Raw genomic sequence first — 25,412 nt, 5'->3', positions numbered from 1 at the left:
ATATAAATCCTGGTCATTATAGTACATTTAGGGGTGATGTTCCTGAGTATACAATGAGTTTACATGTTTTTTTACATATTTTCCCTCCTAAATTATGCAGATGCTTTCTTTGTTTCACACGGATGATGCACCTGGTGCTGTGATAAATTATTCACTCTGTAGTTTGTTCCCCTCCTTATACTCATGTGATGTGCTCCATGAATTTAAATATTTTTTATTATTTCCTTTTTACAAGTCTGTAGTTAACCTTCAGTCTAAATAACAGTGCAACGGTATATGAGGCAATAGTGTATAAAGGTAACTGAGTAACGGTGGCCATGGAATGCCACAATGTGGCACATGTAGAGGACGCAGACATGTATGGTATGGATATATTTTGTAATGAGAGGGAATATACATTTTTGCCACCAATTTCTCTCATTCCTAAAAAGAGTGTAAAATATAAGGTGAAACAATTATGTCTTGAAAAAAATCCAACTATTTTTCATTTATAGTTTTTGTGCACTTTTTCACGTTTTCAGACTACGGTATGTAAAAACACTGTATATTCCGATGCTGTAGTCATGTGTTACTTTGACACATTCTCTTATGCATGAAGACAGTAAAAAAACGGATCTAACACTTTTTGCTTATTTTAATAATTGTAACGGGGGGCATGATTTTGTGGCACTTACTAATATATCAGTTTCAGGGTGCTTGTTAGTACAGTCTGCACAGTCCCTGACCACATAGTGGCTGCTGATATGGGAGCATGTGACCAGACCTATCCATCAGTCTCCTCCAATTGAAAAACAGCTTTCCCGTAGACAGTGTTTTTTAATTTAAAATATTTAAAATAACCAATAAATTTCGTTCAACTTCACAATTGTGTTCCACTTGTTGATTCTTCACCAAAAATGTACATTTGGTATCTTTATGTTTGAAGCATGATATGTGGGAAAAGGTTGAAAAGTTCCAGGGAGCCAAATACTTTCGCAAAGCACTGTATATACATTTGTAAGGTGCCGCATGTCATTTACTTAACACATGTGCTAAAATAAAGATGAAGTGGTCAGCCCTTTTAAGGGAATTTTGAATGTAATATTATACTGTGGACATAGTATGTTTGTGGTCTGTCACCATGGAGATATTTATGTCTGCACTAGATGGCAGCCCGATTCTAAAGAATCGGGAGTCTAGAATCCATATATACTTTATTTATTCAAATGTAAGAATAATACAATTAATAAATAATAGTAAGAAAGAACAAAAAATGGCTGCACTCACCAGCTCTTGACAATTCTTGACAGTACGGCACATTTCTGATTGGTCGCTCGCGGCAGGCGGCAACCAATCAGAAAAGTGCCGCGCACCACGAAGGCATATATCTTTGTCCACCCTGAGCGGGTGTAGGACGCTGGTGACGTCACTTATCTCCGGACATTATCTCCGGACAAAGCCACGGAAGTTGGCACAAATTGCCGGAAGTAGTATTCTAGGCAATTATATATTAGATTTTAAGTGTTTACCTTTGAACGTTTATATTGTATTGTCCTGTCACCAGCCATGGGCAGAAAGCCTCTCTGGAACCAATAATCACCCCATGTAATGGTATCTTTATAAGTTAAAGATTCAGAATACTATGACTTTTATCATATCCTGAACAGTCAAGTTTTTTATGAACCGTTAAGGTTTTCTGGTTGAAGTAAAAAAAACTCTGAGTGTTTACAGTTTGAAACCATAAAATGTTGAAAAATTATGTCATTCTTGAGTATATCACTCAATGGTGCTCATAAACGTGTCAAATTTGATCTATAATATACTTTAATATACGTTACTTTAATCTTTAATATACTTAAGAACAGGGCCCCAGACATCACACAGGGGGTCTGAAACACCGCACAGTGGTCCAAAATATCGCTGTGCTCTGCCTGGGGCCCCATATGCTGCCTGGGGCCCCTGAGCTCTGCCTGGGGCCCCATATGCTGCCTGGGGCCCCTGTGCTCTGCCTGGGGCCCCATGTTCTGCCTGGGGCCCCTGTGCTCTGCCTGGGGCCACTGTGCTCTGCCTGGGGCCCCATATGCTGCCTGGGGCCCCTGTGCTCTGCCTGGGGCCCCATAGGCTGCCTGGGGCCCCTGTGCTCTACCTGGGACCACTGTGCTCTGCCTGGGGCCCCATATGCTGCCTGGGGTCCCTGTGCTCTGCCTGGGGCCCCATGTTCTGCCTGGGGCCACTGTGCTCTGCCTGGGGCCCCATAGGCTGCCTGGGGCCCCTGTGCTCTGCCTGGGGCCACTGTGCTCTGCCTGGGGCCCCATATGCTGCCTGGGGCCCCTGTGCTCTGCCTGGGGCCCCATATGCTGCCTGGGGCCCCTGTGCTCTGCCTGGGGCCCCTGTGCTCTGCCTGGGGCCACTGTGCTCTGCCTGGGGCCCCATATGCTGCCTGGGGCCACTGTGCTCTGCCTGGGGCCCCATAAGCTGCCTGGGGCCCCTGTGCTCTGCCTGGGGCCCCATATCCTGCCTGGGGCCCCTGTACTCTGCCTGGGGCCACTGTGCTCTGCCTGGGGCCCCATATGCTGCCTGGGGCCACTGTGCCCTGCCTGGGGCCCCATATGCTGCCTGGGGCCCCTGTGCTCTGCCTGGGGCCCCATATGCTGCCTGGGGCCCCTGTGCTCTGCCTGGGGCCCCTGTGCTCTGCCTGGGGCCCCATGTTCTGCCTGGGGCCCCTGTGCTCTGCCTGGGGCCACTGTGCTCTGCCTGGGGCCCCATATGCTGCCTGGGGCCCCTGTGCTCTGCCTGGGGCCCCATATGCTGCCTGGGGCCCCTGTGCTCTGCCTGGGGCCCCTGTGCTCTGCCTGGGGCCCCTGTGCTCTGCCTGGGGCCCCATGTTCTGCCTGGGGCCCCTGTGCTCTGCCTGGGGCCACTGTGCTCTGCCTGGGGCCCCATATGCTGCCTGGGGCCCCTGTGCTCTGCCTGGGGCCCCATATGCTGCCTGGGGCCCCTGTGCTCTGCCTGGGGCCACTGTGCTCTGCCTGGGGCCCCATAGGCTGCCTGGGACCACTGTGCTCTGCCTGGGGCCCCATATGCTGCCTGGGGCCCCTGTGCTCTGCCTGGGGCCACTGTGCTCTGCCTGGGGCCCCATATGCTGCCTGGGGCCCCTGTGCTCTGCCTGGGTGTAGGACACTGGTGACGTCACTTATCTCCGGACATTAGCTCCGGACATTAGCTCCGGACATTATCTCCGGACATTAGCTCCGGACATTATCTCCGGACATTAGCTCCGGACAAAGCCACGGAAGTTGGCACAAATTGCAGGAAGTAGTATTCTAGGCAATTATATATTAGATGGGCATTTCCTGAAGGAAATACATGGTGCTTGAACAGCGCTACCAGCTTTACAGCAGCACTTTTCACACACGGGACTGGGGGCGCGCTTACTTTTGCACCCGGGGCCGGGGGCGCGCTTACTTTTGCACCCGGGGGCGCACTTACTTTTGCACCCGGAGGCGCACTTACTTTTGCACCCGGGGGCGCACTTAATTTTGCACCCGGGGCGCACTTACTTTTGCACCCGGGGGCGCACTTACTTTTGCACCCGGGGGCGCACTTACTTTTGCACCCGGGGGCGCACTTACTTTTGCACCCGGGGGCGCACTTACTTTTGGGGCCGCACTTACTTTTGGTGGGCAGGGACCCTCGGCCTCCGATTTGGTGGGCGGGGACCCTCGGCCTCCGATTTGGTGGGCGGGGACCCTCGGCCTCCAATTTGGTGGGCGGGGACCCTCGGCCTCCGATTTGGTGGGCGGGGACCTCGGCCTCCGATTTGGTGGGTGGGGACCCTCGGCCTCCGATTTGGTGGGCGGGGCCCCTCGGCCTCCGATGTGGTGGGCGGGGCCCCTCGGCCTCTGCTTTGGTGGGCGGGGCCGGGCCCCTCGGCCTCTGCTTTGGTGGGCGGGGCCGCTCGGCCTTCGATTTGGTGGGCGGGGCTCCTCGGCCTCCGATTTGGTTGGCGGGGCCCCTCGGCCTCCGATTTGGTTGGCGGGGCCCCTCGGCCTCCGATTTGGTGGGCGGGGACTCTCGGCCTCCGATTTGGTGGGTGGGGACCCTTGGCCTCCGATTTGGTGGGCGGGGACCCTCGGCCTCCGATTTGGTGGGCAGGGACCCTCGGCCTCCGATTTGGTGGTCGGGGACCCTCGGCCTCCGCTTTGGTGGGCGGGGCCCCTCGGCCTCCGATTTGGTGGGCGGGGTCCCTCTGCCTCCGATTTGGTGTGCGGGGACCCTCGGCCTCCGCTTTGGTGGGCGGGGCCCCTCGGCCTTCGATTTGGTGGGCGGGGCCCCTCGGCCTATGATTTGGTTGGTGTGGACCCTCGGCCTCCGATTTGGTGGGCGGGGACCCTCGGCCTCCGATTTGGTGGGCGGGGACCCTCGGCCTCCGATTTGGTGGGCGGGGACCCTCGGCCTCCGATTTGGTGTGTGCTCTGCCTGGGGCCACTGTGCTCTGTTTGGGGCCCCATATGCTGCCTGGGGCCCCTGTGCTCTGCCTGGGGCCCCATATGCTGCCTGGGGCCCCTGTGCTCTGCCTGGGGCCCCTGTGCTCTGCCTGGGGCCCCATGTTCTGCCTGGGGCCCCTGTGCTCTGCCTGGGGCCACTGTGCTCTGCCTGGGTGTAGGACACTGGTGACGTCACTTATCTCCGGACATTAGCTCCGGACATTAGCTACGGACATTAGCTCCGGACAATAGCTCCGGACAAAGCCACGGAAGTTGGCACAAATTGCAGGAAGTAGTATTCTAGGCAATTATATATTAGATAGGAGCTGTATACACAAAATGCTAGCATTTTTTTTATCAAGACTTTGTAAAAAACACATTTTTGTTGTTGCGACAGTGTATTTGGTACCTGAAACCTGTGTTGATGCCATTGCTTTAAGCTACATTTTCAAAATAGCCTTTAATCATAGAGATCAATGTGTTATAGAAAAATTTCCCCCATGTGAATTGTGTTCTTCAGATGTTCAACTTCATTATATTGGTAAAATATTGAACCAAAATAAATGTTGTTTCATTGTCCCCTTGTGTGAAGTTTAGCTAGCACGCTGTGGTACAGAGTAACAACCACTGGTGTGTATCAGTACGAGGCTCAAGTGGGAAGTTACACAGATTTTCACAGTCTCCAGTGTCCTATTTTGCTGCTTTGTTCTGCTTGATTTTATCCACCTGCACCTATGGCAGATGTGCGCAGACGGTCAGATGAATATGACCAGTGGCATTAGGGTGCAGGCACAGTGTTGGGACTGACTCACCAGTCGCACAGTCTCCCCTGAGGAATCTTACCTAAGAGGAAATGCGTAGGGAGCAACGGACCTCGTTTTTCTACAGACCCGGGCATGGCAGTGTCGTACAGGACTGTCATGGGACCAGGACTATCATGCGGATCTGACTCCGGTCACATTATATGGTGAGATCGTTCCTGTATTTATTGAGAGAGTTAAGTGGAAGATCTTTACCTTTATAGGAGCAGTTCTACCCATTATATTTTGTCATTATCTAGCCACAGATTATGATAAAAAAGACTGGTTATTATATTTGATGTTGAGACAGGACTAAACATACCCTGTATGAATCCACTGGGTGTGCGATTGACTCTGTTATGGATGACCCCTTAGTGGATTTTCTTTTCTGCCAGTGCACTTTATGTTCCTAGGGGCATTTTAATAATTGTGTGTAAGGCTTTAATAGGATTAATTAAAGGTTACACTTTTTTTACCACTTGGTGCTGGTCTATATTGAATTTTGGTGGTTTCTCTTAATACCCAATTTGCATATATGACCTTACCTATGTATTAATGATCATAATCAATTTACTGTACTATTTATGAACCAGGAAGGGCAGATGAACAGTGCTATTTTATTGCATGAAACTGTTGGAGGACATATTTTAATGAAATATACAATTATTCTTATTAATAAGGAATAAGAATCCCTGAATCTGTGGATCTAACCTGTAATGTCTTCCTGGAACACATGCTTAAAAGATACACCCACCCCTTAAACCTTTTATGTCTTCTACACAGCATCTAAAAAATGATCTAGTGTATACAGCTCCTATACAGACCAATGTGTCTCTATGGTAACAGACTACAAACAAAGCCTGATTATAAAATCAGATTTCCTTCTTGTAGTTCTGTAATTTACAAGAAGTACAATATAGATGGAAAGGAGTATCACTGATCAGACTACAGGGGGTTTGTAAGGTCATTTGTTCCCTTTAAGGTAGGCAGGACATATAGTGGCTGCAGACTCAAAGTAGTCATGCAAAAGGGGTATTCAAGTCTTATAAAGAGGTGAAATCTCATATATCATCATTTTACAATCAGTGGGGGTCTACATTTGGGACCTCCACCAATTCTAAGAATGAGGGGAACGCGGAAGTGATTTAGTACTGCATGTGCTTTAGGTCGCGCTCACACGTTGAGCATTTGGTGAGGTTTTTACCTCAGTGTTTGTAAGCCAAAACCAGGAGTGGAGCAGTCAGAGGAAAAGTATAATACACTATGTTCCAAATTATTATGCAAATGACATTTTTCTCGGATCTTCCTAAATGGTCGGTGCAAATGACAGTCAGTCTAATAAAAGTCATCACCCGTTAGAGTATACATCGAATTTTATTGAAGAAACCTCCCAATATTAACAGTATAATCTCCAAAATGAATAAAAACTCAAAATGCACTGTTCCAAATTATTAGGCACAGTAGTATTTCAACACATTTAATATGTTTTAAAGAACTGAAAATGCTCATTTGTGGAATTTGCAGCATTGGAGGTCACATTCACTGAACAAAAAAGCTATTTAACTCCAAAACATCCTAACAGGCCAAGTTACATGTTAACATAGGAGCCCTTCATTGATATCACCTTCACAATTCTTGCATCCATTGAACTTGTGAGTTTTTGGAGAGTTTCTGCTTGTATTTCTTTGCATGAAGTCAGAATAGCCTCCCAGAGCTGCTGTTTTGGTGTGAACGGCCTCCCACCCTCATAGATCTTTTGCTTGATGATACTCCAAAGGTTCTCTATAGGGTTGTGGTCAGGGGAAGATGGCGGCCACACCATGAGTTTATCTCCTTTTATGCCCATAGCAGCCAATTACTCAGAGGTATTCATTGTCATGCATGAAGATGATTTTGTTCCTGAAGGCACGTTTCTGCTTTTTAGACCATGGAAGAAAGTTGTCAGTCAGAAACTCTATTTACTTTGCTGAGGTCATTTTCACACTTCCAGGAACCTTAAAGGGCCCTACCAGCTGGTTCCCCATGATTCCAGCCCAAATCATGACTCCTCCACCTCCTTGCTGACATCGCAGCCTTGTTGGGACATGGTGGCCATCCACCAACCATCCACTACTCCATCCATCTGGACCATCCAGGGTTGCTCGACACTCATCAGTAAACAAGACTGTTTGAAAATTAGTCTTCATGTATGTCTGGGCCCACTGCAACCGTTTCTGCTTGTGAACACTGTTTAGGAGTGGCCGAATAGTAGGTTTATGCACCACAGCAAGCCTTTGAAGGATCCTACACCTTGAGGTTCGAGGGACTCCAGACGCACCAGCAGCTTCAAATAACTGTTTACTGTTTTGTAATGGTATTTTGGTAGCTGCTTTCTTAATCCAATGAATTTGTCTGGCAAAAAACTTCCTCATTATGCCTTTATTTGCATGAACTCTGTCTGTGCTCTGCTTCAGCCACAAATCTCTTCAAAGTATGATGATCACTCTTAAGTTTTCATGAAATATCTAATTTTTTCATACCTTGTCCAAGGCATTGCACTATTTAACGCTTTTCAGCAGCAGAGAGATCCTTTTTATTTCCCATATTGCTTGAAACCTGTGACCTGCATAATAATGTGGAACATCATTTTTGAGTAGTTTTCCTTTAATTAGAATCACCTGGAAAACTAATTATCACATGTGTTTAAGATTGATTTCAGTGATTCATTGAGCCCTGAGACACAATACCATCCACGAGTTTATTTGAAAAACAAAACAATTACATCTTTATGACACTTAAATCCAATTTGCATAATAATTTGGAACACAGTGTAGAAACATGTCACCACTTCTGTATTTTTTTACCCACTCCTAGTTTTGGCTTACAAATGATGGTTATAAAACTCACCAAATTGCTCAATGTGTGAACATGACCTTAGCATTATTTTCCTGTATAGCTTTACCCTTTCCACCTGCTATGCAGGGAGCCAGACCTGATTCAAAAAATGGGGCCTGCTGCCGTTCTCTGCACAGCTGATGACCAAAGAACTACTGTGCAGAAGAAAACGTTCCCTTCAAGCACCACGTCACATCAGCGTTTGTTTTTTGGATCTGCGCTGGAGAGGTGCCATTAATCTAAGCTCACTGACCCTAGTATTCCTAGTATTACACTTACCAGCCAATGTCTTAATCTGTTCCAGGCGCCGCCCTGCTCCCGTATCGCCATCTTTTTACCATAACATCTGACTGACCAGAAGTCAGAGGTAATGGTCACAAGCTCTCAGTCTAAGTCTATGAGAACCTCGTTCTGGCCGCGTTCTGGCTCCCATAGACTTACACTGAGTTATGTCTTACGGCTCACCCAGCAAACACTGGAGCGATCCGGCCGGGCACAACCTGAGAGAAGACGAGCGGAGCGGTGCTGGTAAAAGACGAAGACGGTGGCTGGTAGGTATGAAAGGTGCAGGCAAAGGAGATTAGTGGCACGACTCTAGAGGTAAAATTAAAAGTGGTGCTTTCATGGAAGACTCAGAGGTTGGACCCCATCCATCATAGACTGTGAAGCCACTTTAATGATGTGCTTTTAATTTATAAGATGGGTAAACCATCTAGTGACGACTTCTTGTAAATGTCCTTTATCATTTTAGATGATATTCAGACACGGCAACTTTGTGTAAATTTATAATATTAATCATATTGATGAGTGTTCCCAAAACCCCATTCACACATAGAGGAAAAATTTAAAAAAAATCAGCTGTAAATTCTGGCAAAATTTGCAACACAAGCTGCATTTAACACTTGCAGATCTGTAAAGAATATGCTACATGTAATGGTGTAAATATCTTATAACAAAGTGAAGCAAATATTAAGAACTTTAATTATATCTTCTGAATAGATTATGTCGTACTACTCCAAAATCGTATTTCAAAACCAAAAAGGTCTTTGTTCTTGGTGCCTGAGAAGACCGCCTGCTGCTCACTTTCTGCTTTAACTTCTGGTTCTTTTACAAACATTTGGAACTTAACATTTTTTAACTCAGAGGAAAGATAAAATATTTAATGAAAACAGATCTTACATCATTTTTAATGTATAGCCTTTTACCTTTAAGGAAGAATAATATTTCACTTATTCATTGCTAAGGCATAGGTAACGAAATGTCACTGGTCCTAACAGAATGCATCAACTCAGCGCGCAGGTATATTTGCATAAACACAAATTCTATATAATGGTCTAATGCAAATAGAAATAGGTAATAGATTTTTGTTAGCTTCGTAATTGCCACTGTTTCTTAAAATGTTTTTTGGGCTTCTACAGATAAAATAGAAAGGAAAGCACTTTACATCATTTGGCCCCATTGTACAATATCGGAGCTGCCCAGCACTCATATTTTCCTTTTACGTGAGTATTTACCATTCTACCATACTATCATTATAATTTTTTTACAATTTTACATTTTTTTTTTAATTCTATAAACCAATCAAGCATTACATTATTATAAACAAGCACTGAAATTTTAAAAAAAACAAGTAAGCAATATGTTTAAATTATTCTTCTAGAAATATATATATAATAAAAAATATTAAATTAAATTAAAATTCTACATTACAAATCATAAAATGAGACATAAATGTATTTGATTTTTTCTTTTCCCTTTACTCACCATGTTGGCTGTGGTTTAGTGCTATCTCACAGAGTCTAGGATGAACTTGGAAGGAACTGGAGCGGTACTGGAGAGGTAGGACTTTCTTTGTGTTCGCACCTGTCGATGCTGGCCAGGTGAAGTGTTCTGGAGGGTCTCAGAATATCACTGATGACAGCCTATCCCTGGGCGTAGCTTTTAGTGGTGGCACTGGCTTACAGGTTATTCAGAGCAGAAGAGGAGGAGACGCTGCTGTACAAAGGCTGAATGTGGTGTTTTACCTGAGATGCTTTTTATTGCTTTTTTTTAAAGTCTGATTTTTGAGACGCGTTGACTTTGATCTAAGCTGTAGAGTGTAGCTTCTCCCATTCTCGTAAGTTAAGGACTTGTCAAAGACTGGTTGCTTAATTTGAAGCTCCACAAATTATTGCAAGGTATCAGGAAACATATAAAATATACAGTGTATTTAATTGACTTGTAAAACAATACTTTATATGTACACACGGGACGAATTCATGCATTTTTTTTTCTTTCGCTTAAAGAAAAACTGATTGCTTTTGATCAGTTTTGCATTCGATTTTCATTTGTTTTTATCTTTAATGTGTCAACCAATTTACATGTATTCAAAAGAAAAAAATGACGGTTTCAAAGCATTTGGGTGCCGTCCGTGTGCTGTCCAGTTTTATTGTTTAATAGGAGAAGCTTCAGAAAACTTTGCATGCTCAAATAAAAAATTGATAACAGTTTGATAATAAAAATGGACCAAACACTGAAGGAGTCTGATCCAAAACACTGATGATGAATGAGCCCCTAGCATCGACATTGAAAAATTGATGGCATCCATAGACATTGAAAAATTGATGGCATCCATAGACATTGAAAAATTGATGGCATCCATAGACATTGAAAAATTCATGGCATCCATAGACATTGAAAAATTGATGGCATCCATAGACATTGAAAATTCATGGCATCCATAGACATTGAAAAATTCATTGCGTCCATAGACATTGAAAAATTGATGGCATCCATAGACATTGAAAAATTGATGGCATCCATAGACATTGAAAAATTCATGGCATCCATAGACATTGAAAAATTGATGGCATCCATAGACATTGAAAATTCATGGCATCCATAGACATTGAAAAATTCATTGCGTCCATAGACATTGAAAATTCATGGCATCCATAGACATTGAAAAATGTATGGCATCTTTGGGCTGTCTGATTTTTTTCATAGGCCCATTAACTTGAATGGGTGGTTTCGCTCCACAAACAGGATCAAACTCAGACATGGCTGCAGAAAAGGATGATGGTCGCAAAAGAAAGAATGTGCAATTGAAAAAGGCCATAGAATATAATGAATACTTGTTCTATGTGTGAAAAATGCATTTACATTTAAAACAATTAGGTGTTAAAAAATGTCAGCTGCCATGTAAGTAGTGGATGTGCTCACTTTTTTTAATATACAAGTCAAAGAGGCTAAGAGTGATTTTCTTCACATATCTAGGTACATTTTCACATATCTCATTCATATAACAATTAAAGGGGTTGTCTGGGACTACCATATTTTATTTTTTTCTCATGGGGCTCAGAACTGACATACAGGTAGTTGCTAACTACCTGCCTGTTCTGCCCGGCACCAATTCAGAGCAATCACAGACCGCTAGTGCTGGCTATTCTGCTGCTTCATTTGGCCTCAAGTCAACAGAGCAGCTCGACCACTTCCAGGCTTCTCTGTTGACTGGGTTAAAAATACTAAGGAGAAAGAAAGAGTGCAAAATAGAGTTTTATGTACACAAACATCCAGGGAGATGTATCAGATGCTCTCCAGGTGTAGGTATTTTAATCGCTTGTAGTATATACTTAACAGCTGCTGCAGATCCACGGGTCCCGCCGTGACCAGTAGATATCCGTATCCGAAGAGTTTTTGTGGAGATTCTCCACTCAGCTGGATGGTGGAAAGATATCAGTCCGAGGTGCGGTTTAATAAATTAATAGTGGTTTTTATTCATTTATTTATCTTTATTTTATTTATTTAATAAAAAAACACTTTTAATTTATTAAACAGCATCTTGGACTGATATCTTTCCACCATCCAGCAGCACGGAGAATCTCCACAAAAACTGTTCTGATACTGTTGACTGGGTATCACTGCTGATGTCATGCTGATTGACAGCTGGCTCCGCGCACTTAGGCTGCAGGGAGCTGGCTGTCACTCAGCATGACGTCAGCAGTTACACCCTGCCAACAGAGCAGAGCGGATAAGAAGCAGCTGCTTTTTTGACGTGACACCACAGAAAGCTGTAGAGTCGCCGGCAAAGATTGGTGCCGGGTAGAATGAATTGAAAACTAGCCATTTTTCTTAACCCTCTCCCCACTGCAAATGACACACAAAGAAACACTAAATACACAAATCCTGTGCATATGGAATTTATTATCGAAGGTTGGCATTTATGGAAAGACTGAACCCCCAACCCCGTCTTTGAATGTGAGCAGTGCAGCTTTTTTACAGCACATTCGCAGCTTACATTACAGACCCGTATTTCTACGCTGTAGATAGTGATGGCTTATCCAGCTATGTCCTGTACATATCATTAATATTTTATGAGTTATTGGAGAGTGCCTTCATTCTAGTCACTACAATGCATCTCTAAGAAGTCTGGACAGAAAGGAACACAACTGACTACAATGCACACAAAGAAGCCACTGTGAGAACTTCTTTGGGGAGATACAGTACCACATTGGTTGCATCCTGCCCATTAACCACTCACTACTAATGTGTTTACGTGTTTGCTTAGTGATGTGAGTAAGGCCTCAGTCAGGCATCTTTTACTGTAGGGAGGGGAGGCTGGAATGTTGGAGATATCGTGGCAACAAATGGGTTGTTATGTAGATTTATGTATTTATGTTATTTGTGTGATAAAAAGTAATGTATTTTATCCCTATGGCCGGTATTGTGTGTTCGGTTCTCCTACAGGCTATACCTAATGCCGTCCCTGGGAATGCGGGAGGTCGGTCCACTTGGGGAACCATACTGTAGATAAGAGTACAGTTCGCACTACACCAGGGATTGGATGGTTAATAGTGTTGGGATTAGCTCCCAGTCTGGGAGGGGTTAGATTAGGTTAGAGCAGTCAGACTGTAGAATGCCTGACCACAAGAGATAGTAATGGCACACACTATATCATGTGAACATATTTTCCCTTTAAAAACAACCGTTAAAGGGAATCTTGTCACCTCATTTTGGCCCTATAAACTGCGGCCACCGCCATCAGGGGCTTATCTACAGCATTCTGTAATGCTGTAGATAAGCCCCTGATGTAACCTGAATGATAAGAAAAGATAAATTATACTCACCCAGGGGCAGTCCCTGTTCGGGTCCGATGGGCGTCACAGGTCCGGGTCCGGCACCTCCCATCTTCATACGATGTCTTCATCCTCCTTGCTTCTTGTCACGCTCCTGCGCAGGCGTACTGATTTTCCCTGTTGAAGGCAGAGCAAAGTACTACAGTGCGCAGGCGCCGAGCCTCACTGACCTTTCCCGACACCTGCGCACTGCAGTACTTTACGCTGCCTTCAACAGGGCAGATCAGTACGCCTGCGCAGGAGCCGCGACAGAAGCAAGGATGAAGACATCATTGCATGAAGATGGGAGGCGCCAGCCCCGGACCTGCGACGCCCATCGGACCCGGACCGCCCCTGGGTGAGTATAATCTAACTTGTTTTTCTTATCTTTAAGGTTACATCGGGGGCTTATCTACAGCATTACAGAATGTTGTAGATAAGCCCCTGATGGTGGTGGTCGCAGTTTATAGGGCCAAAATGAGGTGACAGATTCCCTTTAATAATATTTTTTGGCGCCCCCACTCAACGTGGACAATCCCTCACTTCTCTATCAATATAGGCGAGAAAACAATATTTATAGAACATAGCTGAAATAAAGATTTCATGTAGGTATCTTGTAGAGCAAAAATAGATAATAAATTCCCAACCAAAATCATGACCAAAACTCCACAGATGCAAAACATAACAACATGCACTTAGCCTGCTAGATGATAGTCCAGGCTGAGTAAGCCTAAACTCTGATAGACATAAAATGATATATAAAATATGGAGCATAACTTAGCATGAGTCAGATGCATCCCAACGCGTTTCCCTGCTTTCACGGTTCATCAGGAGGTAGCATAGATGTCCAGGATGCCGGATGCCATGATGATAAATGGCAGGCTAAGTGCATGATGTTATGTTTTGCATCTGTGGAGTTTTGGTCATAATTTTGGATGGGAATGTATTATCTATTTTTTCTCTAGATACCTACATGAAATCCAGCCTATATTGATAGAGCTGTTACAGAGAAGAGAGGGATTGTCCGCATTGAGTGGGGGCACCAAAAAATCGTATTTAGAGTGCCAACCTCCACAGCCAGGTAGGAGCAATATCAGGCCTATTGTAGGGTTTTTGTAGGCAATTGTATGGTCATTTGTATCTTTTGTATTTACCCCCAAAAAGTTTTTCACTGGGTTGGTGTCTTTTAGAATCATATTATTAAAGGTTGTATTTAAAGGGAAGATACGTTCACATTTTAATTTAGATTTCCTTAAGCTATTTGATTCGGTACGATTATCAGACACTATATCAGCATTCAAAAAATGGCTGGATGATATTCTCTCAACAAATGGCCTTGGGGGTTATAAATAATCTAGTGATAGATAATATATAACTGGTGCAGAAAGTTTGAACTGAAGGGACCGATGTCTTTTTTCAACCTCCATAATTAAAGGGACTGTCAGCAGGTTTTTGCTATGGAATCTAAGAACAGCTCGATGTAGGGACAGAGAGCCCGACTCCAGCGATGTGTCACTTCCTGGACTGCTTGGTGTAGTTTTAATAAACTTCCTGTTTTCCTATTTTCTCTGGTGTAAATCTAGCAGTGCTCACACTAATGAGCTGTCAATAACCCCTATTGGCAGCTTCCTGTGTACACTGTACATTGTAAGTAAGGCTACTTTCACACTGGTCCGTCGGTACGGGCCGTCACAATGCATCGGGCCGACGTACCGACGGAACCTGTGAAAAAACTGCAAGACGTGGGCAGCGGATGCAGTTTTACAACGCATCCGCTGCCCATTCTGCAGCCCGGGGAGGAGGGGGTGGAGTTTTGGCCGCGCATGCGCGGTCGAAAATGACGGACGCGACGCACAAAAAAAGTTACATGGAACTTTTTTATGCCGACGGTGCGCCAAAACATGACGTATCCGTCGCACGACGGATGCGATGTGTGGCAATCCATCGCAAGGTGTCGCTAATGCAAGTCTATGGAGAAACTTTGCAGGATGCGTTTTTTTCTCCAAAACGACGCATTGTGACATACGTCACACGACGCTAGTGTGAAAGTAGTTTAAGCTGTCAATAAGTGATGGGGGCGGGGTTACACAGATTACCCTGACTGGCTTGCACGTGACACCTAGTCCAGCAGTGATAATCTCCTGCTGATAAAACACTGATTACATTAACACCACAGAAAGCTTAGCAAGAAGAAATTTTCACCAAATCAAATTTGTATCATGTTTATACCTTGTGAAATGTTGTGTCTGCATTGTCCAGGTATATTTTTTATATTTTTCTTTTGCTAACCACTAAAAAAAACTCTGTCCAAACAAGTATCTATTAGTCATAGCAAAAAATGTCTCAAGGATCCATCCAGGTGAGGGACGTCATTGTATAAAATATATTATTTTTTTTAGACCGGTGTCTCTGCGTAATGTGTATATTAAGAGATAGGGGCCTTGCCTTGTGCAGCCCCTAACTCCGAGATTCATACCTGTGGACCATGGACTTTGGCAAGCAAATGTTTATATTTTGGGCATTGGTAAATTCAGTAGGTTTTCCTGCAGTTGTGTGGCATAACTTTGTGACTTCATAGTACATCTAGTCTAATGACCAATTCAGCACTGCTACATCTACATGTAAGAAAGCTGAGACTGTGACTAGGGATAGTGTTGTGTAGTGTAGTGCTCGTCTGTAGTGAGCTACTCTAAATTATTGCTTTGTCCCCATACGTCAGATGTAGCAGCCCCGAGAGCTGGCTAATATATCCGCTGCCAGCTTCTAATATTACACCTGTTGCTGGTGTTACGCTTCGGCTTCCAACTGTTTCACAACTGAATTATTCATACCCATTGAAACCACTTGTTCATTTAACTGCACAGAACATTAGAACACAAGCTTCATCCCTAGACATCCAGACAGTATTGGATTTGTTTTCTTTCATTAATATTGTGGCAATGTTTAATATAATTCAATCATTTCTTAGTAGAATCAATTTTCTTTTGTAAAGACCATCTAGTCGGGTTATCAATAAAGAAAGTAACAGTGACGTCCTCAATTCATAAGACGAACAAATGCGTGTAAAGTGGTCACACATGTCAGATTATGGACAGCTATGACTTCTGACCCCCACCTTCCCGTGCATACTGTACTGTATGCTCTCAAAAGGGACACCTTTGGCAGCAGCGTATCTTCCTTGGAAACACAGGACAGGGCATGTTAAATTTAGCTATGCCCGACCCTTCTTTCTCAGATGAAAGTTGACACTATGGATGTTTATTTGAGTATATGGCCACTTTCTGAGTTTATATTAGAGTGATACTAAAGCAACAAAGCTTTCTATGGACCTAAAATGATTTAGATCACATAAAAATACATCTGGCTAGACAATACTCGCTTATCAGAAAAATTACCGCTGCGGCAATTGTTCTTTTTGTCAATTACGCATAACAGTTAAAAATGTTGATATTTCTTCTTCTCCTTAAAAGTTTAATATATGTTTTGGATCTTGCAGCACCCTGAAAATTTCTGTGCATGAAGACGTGAAATAGCAATATGGGTCCTTCAGACACTAAAAAAAGGCTTCATTTGTTCCCTGATATTCTTCTTTGCGAATTCCATCATCCTGATTGTTAAAAAAGTGGTCTTCCTCCTGAGTAATTTTTCAGCAGCCATGCAGCTTGCTAAAACCTAAGAATGTGTGATATTCACATGATTAGGTTTCGTTTTTGCTTGCCGGTTCCAGCAGGCCTCATGTAACTGGTAGTATTCGATTTGCAGTCACATGCCTACTAGAGTCTTGGCCACTTTGCGCAATGTGCCAAGACTCTAGTCTGCATGTCACCTCAAGTCTGCAAATCATGTACTTGCAGTCACATAGTGATCACTGGAACTGGCAAGTAAAGTGAAATCCTAACGGTGTGCATATTACAAAAACCTAGAGAGATGAACTGCAATATAAGTTGGTGTGCATGCAACATGTAGGTGCATGTTCACACTGGCCACTAAACAGACAAAACCCAAGATATAAACAAAAAGAGAAAATACCCTGCAGTATATAAATAGCAATAATGTATAAAAATAATATAGGGTACTTAGTCAACATAATTTTGATTTTAAAAAAAATGTAAAGCCATCCCACCACATCAAGGTGACCCAATTTTGGACAGTCCTAACCTTTAGTATTAAAACCTTACCATATGTCAAATGACATAAATGTGAATAAGGGTAGAGTAGGACCAAGGCCCCGACTAATGGACACCCAGCCATTGGAAGCTATATATAATGTCCAGCTCAAAGAAAAGGAAGACAACACCTTTATTTGCACAGAGCGCAAAAACCTGAAACAAAAACCTAAAGAAATTAACTGGAATGTAAGTTAGTTTGTATGCAACGTGTATGCGCACGTTTACACTGGCTACTAAACAGACAAAATTTCAAGTTACGAACTATTTATTACGTAACACTACACATAATATATGATGCCACATGCTCCTGCAAATTGATATATGTAGGTCGCACCTCATGAAAATTACGTGTACATACGAGGGAGCATGTTGAGATATATTGGCAGCAGGCAAAAGTGATGAATTTTACCACAAGTCCTTTCATGGACATGATACTTCAAAGTACGGGGCATTGACAGACTTCGTTGTGGCATCAGAGGAGGTGACTTTAATCATCTTTTGGCCTAATTACAATGCCGTTGGATAGTGATTTTTGGCACAAGGACACCACATGTGCTCAATGAGAAATTTAGTTTTACTTTATTTAAGCTCCTCATTCCTCATTTTCTCTTTTTAGTTCTACTAATTGTTGCAGTGTTGTTTTTCTTTTTTTTTTTTGCAGTATTAATTGTATTCTTGTTGATATTGGATCCTCATCCCTGCCAGTCAAGATACCAGGAGCATCACAGTTCTTTGTCCAATAGGTTGCAATTGATTTTTTTTTTAATTTCTTTTCATTTTTCATGCTAGTGTATTGTCATCACAGCGAGGTAGGGGTAGGTGTGTGTGTGTGTGTGTGTGTGTGTGTGTGTATCTCTTTATTTTACAACTTTTTATTCACATCATGTGCATACAATGCACTTTACATTCACTTTATATGGTAGAATACCGACATGGCAGCCCCCATCGAGCTTCATGAAAGCGGAGTCAGTGGTGCACATGCCCCATGAGTCCATGCGCCTTGGGCTCTGCTCTGTGTTCATATGGTGTGCGTACCCTCTGACCTGTGTGTCACCTGATTTGCTGAACACAACACTATTCTGGCGCGGCGTGTGTGACAAAATAATGGCTCCATGACACCTGGTGTAGGTGTTATATATGAACACAACACTCACACTTAATTCTTTTTCACAGGTCAGTATTTGGTCAGTATTTCGCACCAGTGTTTATATGCCAAAACCAGGAGTGGAACTTACAGAGAAAACCAATAATTGAAAGACTGACAGCGGTTCTGTGCTTTGGAGACGCTCCAGGTTTTGGCATACAAATACTGATGAAATACTGATCAAAATTACTGGTGTGTGAAAATGGACTTGGACAGCTCTACCCCTCCCCCCCAAAGAAGCCCACGCAAAACGTGTGTTGGGGTATTGTGAAGTACACACTGGGACATGGGTGAGGGGCTTCAACCTCTTCACATCACATGTAACATATTGATTGAGTGTCTACACTATTATAGCCATATGTAACATTGTAGGTATTTATACATACATATGATGTCATGCTAAATATATGCCTTCCTACTTCTTTTTGAACCCATAACATTGAGAGGGATTTGTCTACATACATCTTGCTTATGTTTGGCAGTAAATCCCTAATACACTGTACATAGCTGCATATATATCTACTGACGACCCTCAGTGTATGAGTCCATGATTTAAGATTCCACTAATAAATATTATTTATATATATATATATATATATATATATATATATATATATATATATATATATATATATATACACTGCTCAAAAAAATAAAGGGAACACTAAAATCCCACATCCTAGATATCACTGAATTAAATATTCCAGTTGTAAATCTTTATTCATTACATAGTGGAATGTGTTGAGAACAATAAAACCTAAAAATGATCAGCGTAAATCACAGCTAATATCCCATGGAGGTCTGGAGTTGGAATGATGCTCAAAATCAAAGTGGAAAATGAAGTTACAGGCTGATCCAACTTCAGTGCAAATGCCTCAAGACAAGGAAATGATGCTCAGTAGTGTGTGTGGCCTCCATGTGCCTGTATGACCTTCCTACGACGACTGGGCATGCTCCTGATGAGGCGGCGGATGGTCTCCTAAGGGATCTCCTCCCAGACCTGGACTAAAGTATCCGCCAACTCCTGGACAGTCTGTGGTGCAACGTGACGTTGGTGGATGGTGTGAGACATGATGTCCCAGATGTGTTCAATTGGATTCAGGTCTGGGGAACGGGCAGGCCAGTCCATAGCTTCAATGCCTTCATCTTGCAGGAACTGCTGACACGCCAGCCACATGAGGTCTGGCATTGTCCTGCATTAGGAGGAACCCAAGGCCAACCGCACCAGCATATGGTCTCACAAGGGGTCTGAGGATCTCATCTTGGTACCTAATGGCAGTCGGGCTACCTCTGGCAAGCACATGGAGGGTCGTGCAGCCCTACAAAGAAATGTCACCCCACACCATTACTGACCCACTGCCACACCATCGTCATGCTGAAGGATGTTGCAGGCAGCAGATTGCTCTCCACGGCATCTCCAGACTCTGTCACATGTGCTCAGTGTGAACCTGCTTTCATCTGTGAAGAGCACAGGGCGCCAGTGGTGAATTTGCCAATCCTGGTGTTCTGTGGCAAATGCCAAGCGTCCTGCACAGTGTTGGGCTGTGAGCACAACCCCTATCTGTGGACGTCGGGCACTCAGACCATCCTCATGGAGTCGGTTTCTAAGCGTTTGTGCAGACACATGCACATTTGTAGCCTGCTGGAGGTCATTTTGCAGGGCTCTGGCAGGGCTCCTCCTGTTCCTCTTTGCACAAAGGCTGAGGTAGCGGTCCTGATACTGGGTTGCTGCCCTCCTACGGCCCCCTCCATGTCTCCTGGTGTACTGGCCTGTCTCCTGGTAGCGCCTCCAGCCTCTGGACACTACGCTGGCAGACACAGCAAACATTCTTGCCACAGCTCGCATTGATGTGCCATCCTGGATGAGCTGCACTACCTGAGCCCCTTGTGTGGGTTGTAGAGTCCGTCTCACGCTACCATGAGTGTGACATCACAACCAACATTCAAAAGTGACCAAAACATCAGCCAGAAAGCATTGGTACTGAGATGTGGTCTGTGGTCCCCACTTGCAGAACCACTCCTTTATTGAGTGTGTCTTGATAATTGCCAATAATTTCCATCTGTTGTCTATTCCATTTGCACAACAGCATGTGAAATTGATTGTCAAACAGTGTTGCTTCCTAAGCGGACAGTTTGATTTCACAGAAGTTTGATTTAGGGCTCATTTCCACTGGCGAGGAAAACGGACGAGTGCAATCCGATAAAAAATCGGATTGCACTCGGACCAATGTTATTCAATAGGTGTCTTTTCATTTGCGATTTTTTTCTCAGCCGAAATCGGACGGAGAAAAAAATCGCAGCATGCTGCGTATTGCTGCGATTCTCGGACGAGACTCGCCAATGCAAGTCAATGGGTGCGAGAAAAAAAATCGCACAGCACTCGCACCATGCGAGTTCTGTCCGATTTTTACGCACCAGAGTCCTTTGAAAAGCCGGCAAATCAGTGCTGTGTACAGTAAAATCACACTGACAGGTTAGAATAGAGTAGATATATACACATAGAATAGGTATATATACATATATATATATGTCAGTGAGACACCTATATATGTATATTTATATTTAATGCAGCGCAAGATAGCATAAAAGCCGCTAATTCAATTGCCGGCTTTTCATTTCTCCTTCCCATACCCGACAGGATATGAGACATGGTTTACATACAGTAAACCATGTCATATCCCCCTTTTTTTTGCATATTCCACACTACTAATGTTAGTAGTGTGTATGTGCAAAATTTCGGCGCTGTAGCTATTAAATTTAAGGGTTAATTCGCGGAAAAAATTGGCGTGGGCTCCCGCGCAATTTTCTCCGCCAGAGTAGTAAAGCCAGTGACTAAGGGCAGATATTAATAGCCAGGAGAGGGTCCATGGTTATTGGCCCCCCGTGGCTAAAAACATCTGCCCCCAGCCACCCAAGAAAAGGCACATCTGGAAGATGCGCCTATTCTGGCACTTGGCCACTCTCTTCCCACTCCCTGTAGCGGTGGGATATGGGGTAATGAAGGGTTAATGCCACCTTGCTATTGTAAGGTGACATTAAGCCAGATTAGTAATGGAGAGGCGTCAATTATGACACCTATCCATTAATAATCCAATTGTATGAAAGGGTTAAAAACACACACACACATGATTAAAAAGTATTTTAATGAAATAAACACACAGGTTTTTTTAATATTTTATTGCTCTCTCAATCCATGTGAAGACCCTCGCTTTGAAAAATAATAAACCAACAATATACATACCCTCTCTGATGAACTGTCACGTCCCACGAGGTAATCCATCTGAAGGGGTTAAAATATTTTACAAGCAGGAGCCCTGCTAATGCAGCTGTGCTCGTGTCTGTAAGCCCCGGCGAATGAAGGAAATGTAGGTCAATGACCTATAGTTACCTTCAGTCGCGGTGATGCGCCCCCTGCTGGCTGTCCTCATGAACAGCAGCCTGGGAACTTTTTCCCACGCTCGAGGTCATATGAGGACAACCACCAGGGGGCGCATCACCGCGACTGAAGGTAACTATAGGTCATTGACCTACATTTCCTTCATTCCCCGGGGCTTACAGGCACGGAGCACAGCTGCATTAGCAGGGCTCCTGCTTGTAAAATATTTTAACCCCTTCAGATGGATTACCTCGTGGGACGTGACAGGTCATCTGAAGTATGTATATTGTTGGTTTATTATTTTTCCAAGCGAGGGTCTTCACATGGATTGAGAGAGCAATAAAATATTAAAACAACCTGTGTGTTTATTTCATTAAAATACTTTTTAATCATGTGTGTGTGTTTTTAACCCTTTCATACAATTGGATTAATAATGGATAGGTGACATAATTGACGCCTCTCCATTACTAATCTGGCTTAATGTCACCTTACAATAGCAAGGTGGCATTAACCCTTCATTACCCCATATCCCACCGCTACACGGGAGTGGGAAGAGAGTGGCCAAGTGCCAGAATTGGCGCATCTTCCAGATGTGCCTTTTCTGGGGTGGCTGGGGGCAGATGTTTTTAGCCACGGGGGGGCCAATAACCATGGACCCTCTCCTGGCTATTAATATCTGCCCTCAGTCAGTGGCTTTACCGCTCTGGCGGAGAAAATTGCGCGGGAGCCCACGCGAATTAACCCTTAAATTTAATAGCTACAGCGCCGAAATTTTGCACATACACACTACTAACATTAGTAGTGTGGAATATGCAAAAAAAGGGGGATATGAGATGGTTTACTGTATGTAAACCATGTCTCGTATCATGTCGGGTATGGGAAGGAGAAATGAAAAGCCGGCAATTGAATTAGCGGCTTTAATGCTATCTTGCGCTGCATTAAATATAAATATACATATATAGGTGTCTCACTGACATATATATATATGTATATATACCTATTCTATGTGTATATATCTACTCTATTCTAACCTGTCAGTGTGATTTTACTGTACACAGCACTGATTTGCCGGCTTTTCAAAGGACACCGGTGCGTACAAATCGGACAGTAATACGGATGTCATACAGATGAAGCGATTAAAAATCGCATTGCACTCGCATGACAATCGCATACGTTACATCCGTTTTTTCGGTCCAGATTACGGACCGATTTGTCTCTCGCAAGTGGAAATGAGCCCTTACTTGGAGTTATATTCTGTTGTTTAAGTGTTCCCTTTATTTTTTTGAGCAGTGTATATACACACACACACACTTTTTCACCTTTTATATCCATGTACCCTTTTTTGGGTCTCCTCCATTTGAGCTCTGCCTGTGAACCTCATCTATTAATATAATAATAATATATTAACAATTGTGTGGACTTTTTCCTATATTCATTATGCCATATGCTAGCTGGCATGGCATTTTTATAGTGTTTTCTGGTTTCATGTTGGGAGCTGTTGCAAATAGATAACACTGAAGTCCTGGGGCAAGTGACTACTGGGCTCAATAAACCAGGGTGTCCAATCATCCAGAAATTCCTGGAAAGTGTATAAAAATAAGGAATTATTTTGTTTTGCCCATAAAAAAAATAAAAAAAAATATTGAGGCATCTGTGAATTTTTTGAAGCTGAAGAAATGTATACTGATTATTTTGACTTATTATCATTATGATTTCTTCATATCAGAATTATGTATGGGCTGTAGACATGAATGAATCATGTTTCATAATGATTTACTATGGTTTTCCAATGTGTTCTTAAAACATTTTTTGGCATTTTGACCAGAAAATTTATAAAAAAAAAAAAAGTTGGCAACCAGCTATAGACTGCTATGCCAGGTAATGGCGAAGACATATCAAGCCCCTCGTGTCTGACTACTGATTGGCATGTGTGTGTTACACATGTAAGTGGCTTTTGTATGAGGCTGGTAGCACTGAAAATCATGTGATATGGGGTAGTACATGTAGAGTGCGGGTATAATTCTTTATTTTCTAACAGTAAATATAAATGCAATGTGCCGTTTTTTAAGATCTAACAATTTTTAAATTTTAATTCTTTATCTTTAAACAGGCATAATCAACTCCCGGAAACTTCTCTGGAGTTCTTGAAGGACACCTGAGGAGCAGAGATTACTATGAATGCCTGTTCCTAAGTGTTGGCTGCATAAACTGTGAACAATCTAATGGAATAAATGGCATTGAGGGTACCGGTAATTAGTATAGCAAATTTAGCACTGGATACATCTGCAAAAAAAAAAAAAAAAAGATTTATCAGTTTCAGCACCCCAAGTGTGATAGTGCTGTGCTGCTTGACCAAGTGCTGATGTCACTTTTTTATATTGAGCCATCTACCTGCTCTGTCCTTGCAGATATTGTCCTCAGTGGGATTTGATTCCAGGACCCACAGTGCTAACCACCAAGCCACCATGATAACCACTGAGCCGCCGTGCTGCCCATCGTTCTTAGGTAGAGGTGCTGTCTAATTTGTACTGGAGCGTTAACTTCTGGAAATGAAAGAGACCATGCTGCAATAATCTCCACTGCAGCGGTAGATCCCACCAGTCTAATATGGATGGTATATACCAGCGATCGGCTACCAATATTCTGGAAAATTAATTTTAAATATGGTGAACAGTTTTTTTTGTTTGTTTTTTTTTCAACCCAAGTAACTATAACATTTCAATCTTCGAACACAAAGCAGATGAATGTCCAGTCAGAAATGGTGTTATGCCAAGAAAGATGACCCCTGTCGTCAAGGTTCTGAGTTACACGCACCAGCAATGTGGCTTATGGTTATGGAGATACAACAGCTGTCTGAAGGGGAAACAGACTGCAGTGTGAATTGGAGTTTGGTAATTATATTCTGTATGACCCCTATGATATGTTGGGTTTACTTCTCTTCCAGTAGTTCGCCTTATTGTGATGATAAAAGATAATGGTTGAAGTAGGTTTCAAGCAAAACAGTTTTTCCCACCATGATATCAGTGATTATTCATGCTGCAACTGACGTCTGCAACAACTTTGTGCCAATAAACTATTTCATGCGTGAGCTGGATCTGTCACTCTTTACTTATCCTTCATGTGCAAGTGCGCGATCTGTCACTCTCCCTTCAGTATGGGGTCTGGCACTCGGAACCTGCTCTCCATGTATAGTGCAGGATTTGTCAGTCCCTACCCATCCTCCATATGATCTGTACTGAGGACACCGTTACCTTTTAGCTGCCCTCCATTTATTGTGCGGGGGGGGGGGTGTTCTATCATGTTCCATCTACCCTACCCATGAGTTGTGCACTTTTAACCTACCACCCAATGTGTATTATGGGGTCTTCCGCGCTCTACCTGCCCTCCAAGTATAATGTGGGGCCCATTACTTTACCTGCCCCATCTGTGGTAACCCAGCATGTGAGGAAGTGGAGGCGACACTGATATAGCCCAGTCAGCATGGTCATCA

The 25,412-nt window shown here is 43.5% G+C and overlaps 1 protein-coding gene and 1 long non-coding RNA gene across 2 annotated transcripts in view; one reads left to right on the top strand and one right to left on the bottom strand.

Moving 5' to 3' along the window:
• DSTN (destrin, actin depolymerizing factor) overlaps positions 1-10,077 on the bottom strand; it is a 110,386-nt gene extending 100,309 nt beyond the window's left edge. The window contains exon 1 of the mRNA XM_077282840.1: positions 9,905-10,077. Coding sequence (XP_077138955.1) covers positions 9,905-9,907 — 3 coding nt within the window. The 5' untranslated portion in view covers positions 9,908-10,077. The remainder of the gene's footprint in view (positions 1-9,904) is intronic.
• On the top strand, positions 9,555-24,891 carry LOC143804598 (uncharacterized). Its single transcript, XR_013221065.1, has 3 exons — positions 9,555-9,642; positions 9,937-9,979; positions 24,033-24,891. It is a non-coding gene; the product is annotated as an uncharacterized LOC143804598 (long non-coding RNA).
• The last annotated feature ends 521 nt before the right edge of the window (positions 24,892-25,412 follow it).

This window comes from Ranitomeya variabilis, chromosome 2, assembly GCF_051348905.1.
Source record: "Ranitomeya variabilis isolate aRanVar5 chromosome 2, aRanVar5.hap1, whole genome shotgun sequence".
Taxonomy (NCBI): Eukaryota; Metazoa; Chordata; class Amphibia; order Anura; family Dendrobatidae; genus Ranitomeya; species Ranitomeya variabilis.
This window is presented reverse-complemented; position numbering and strand designations above follow the sequence as displayed.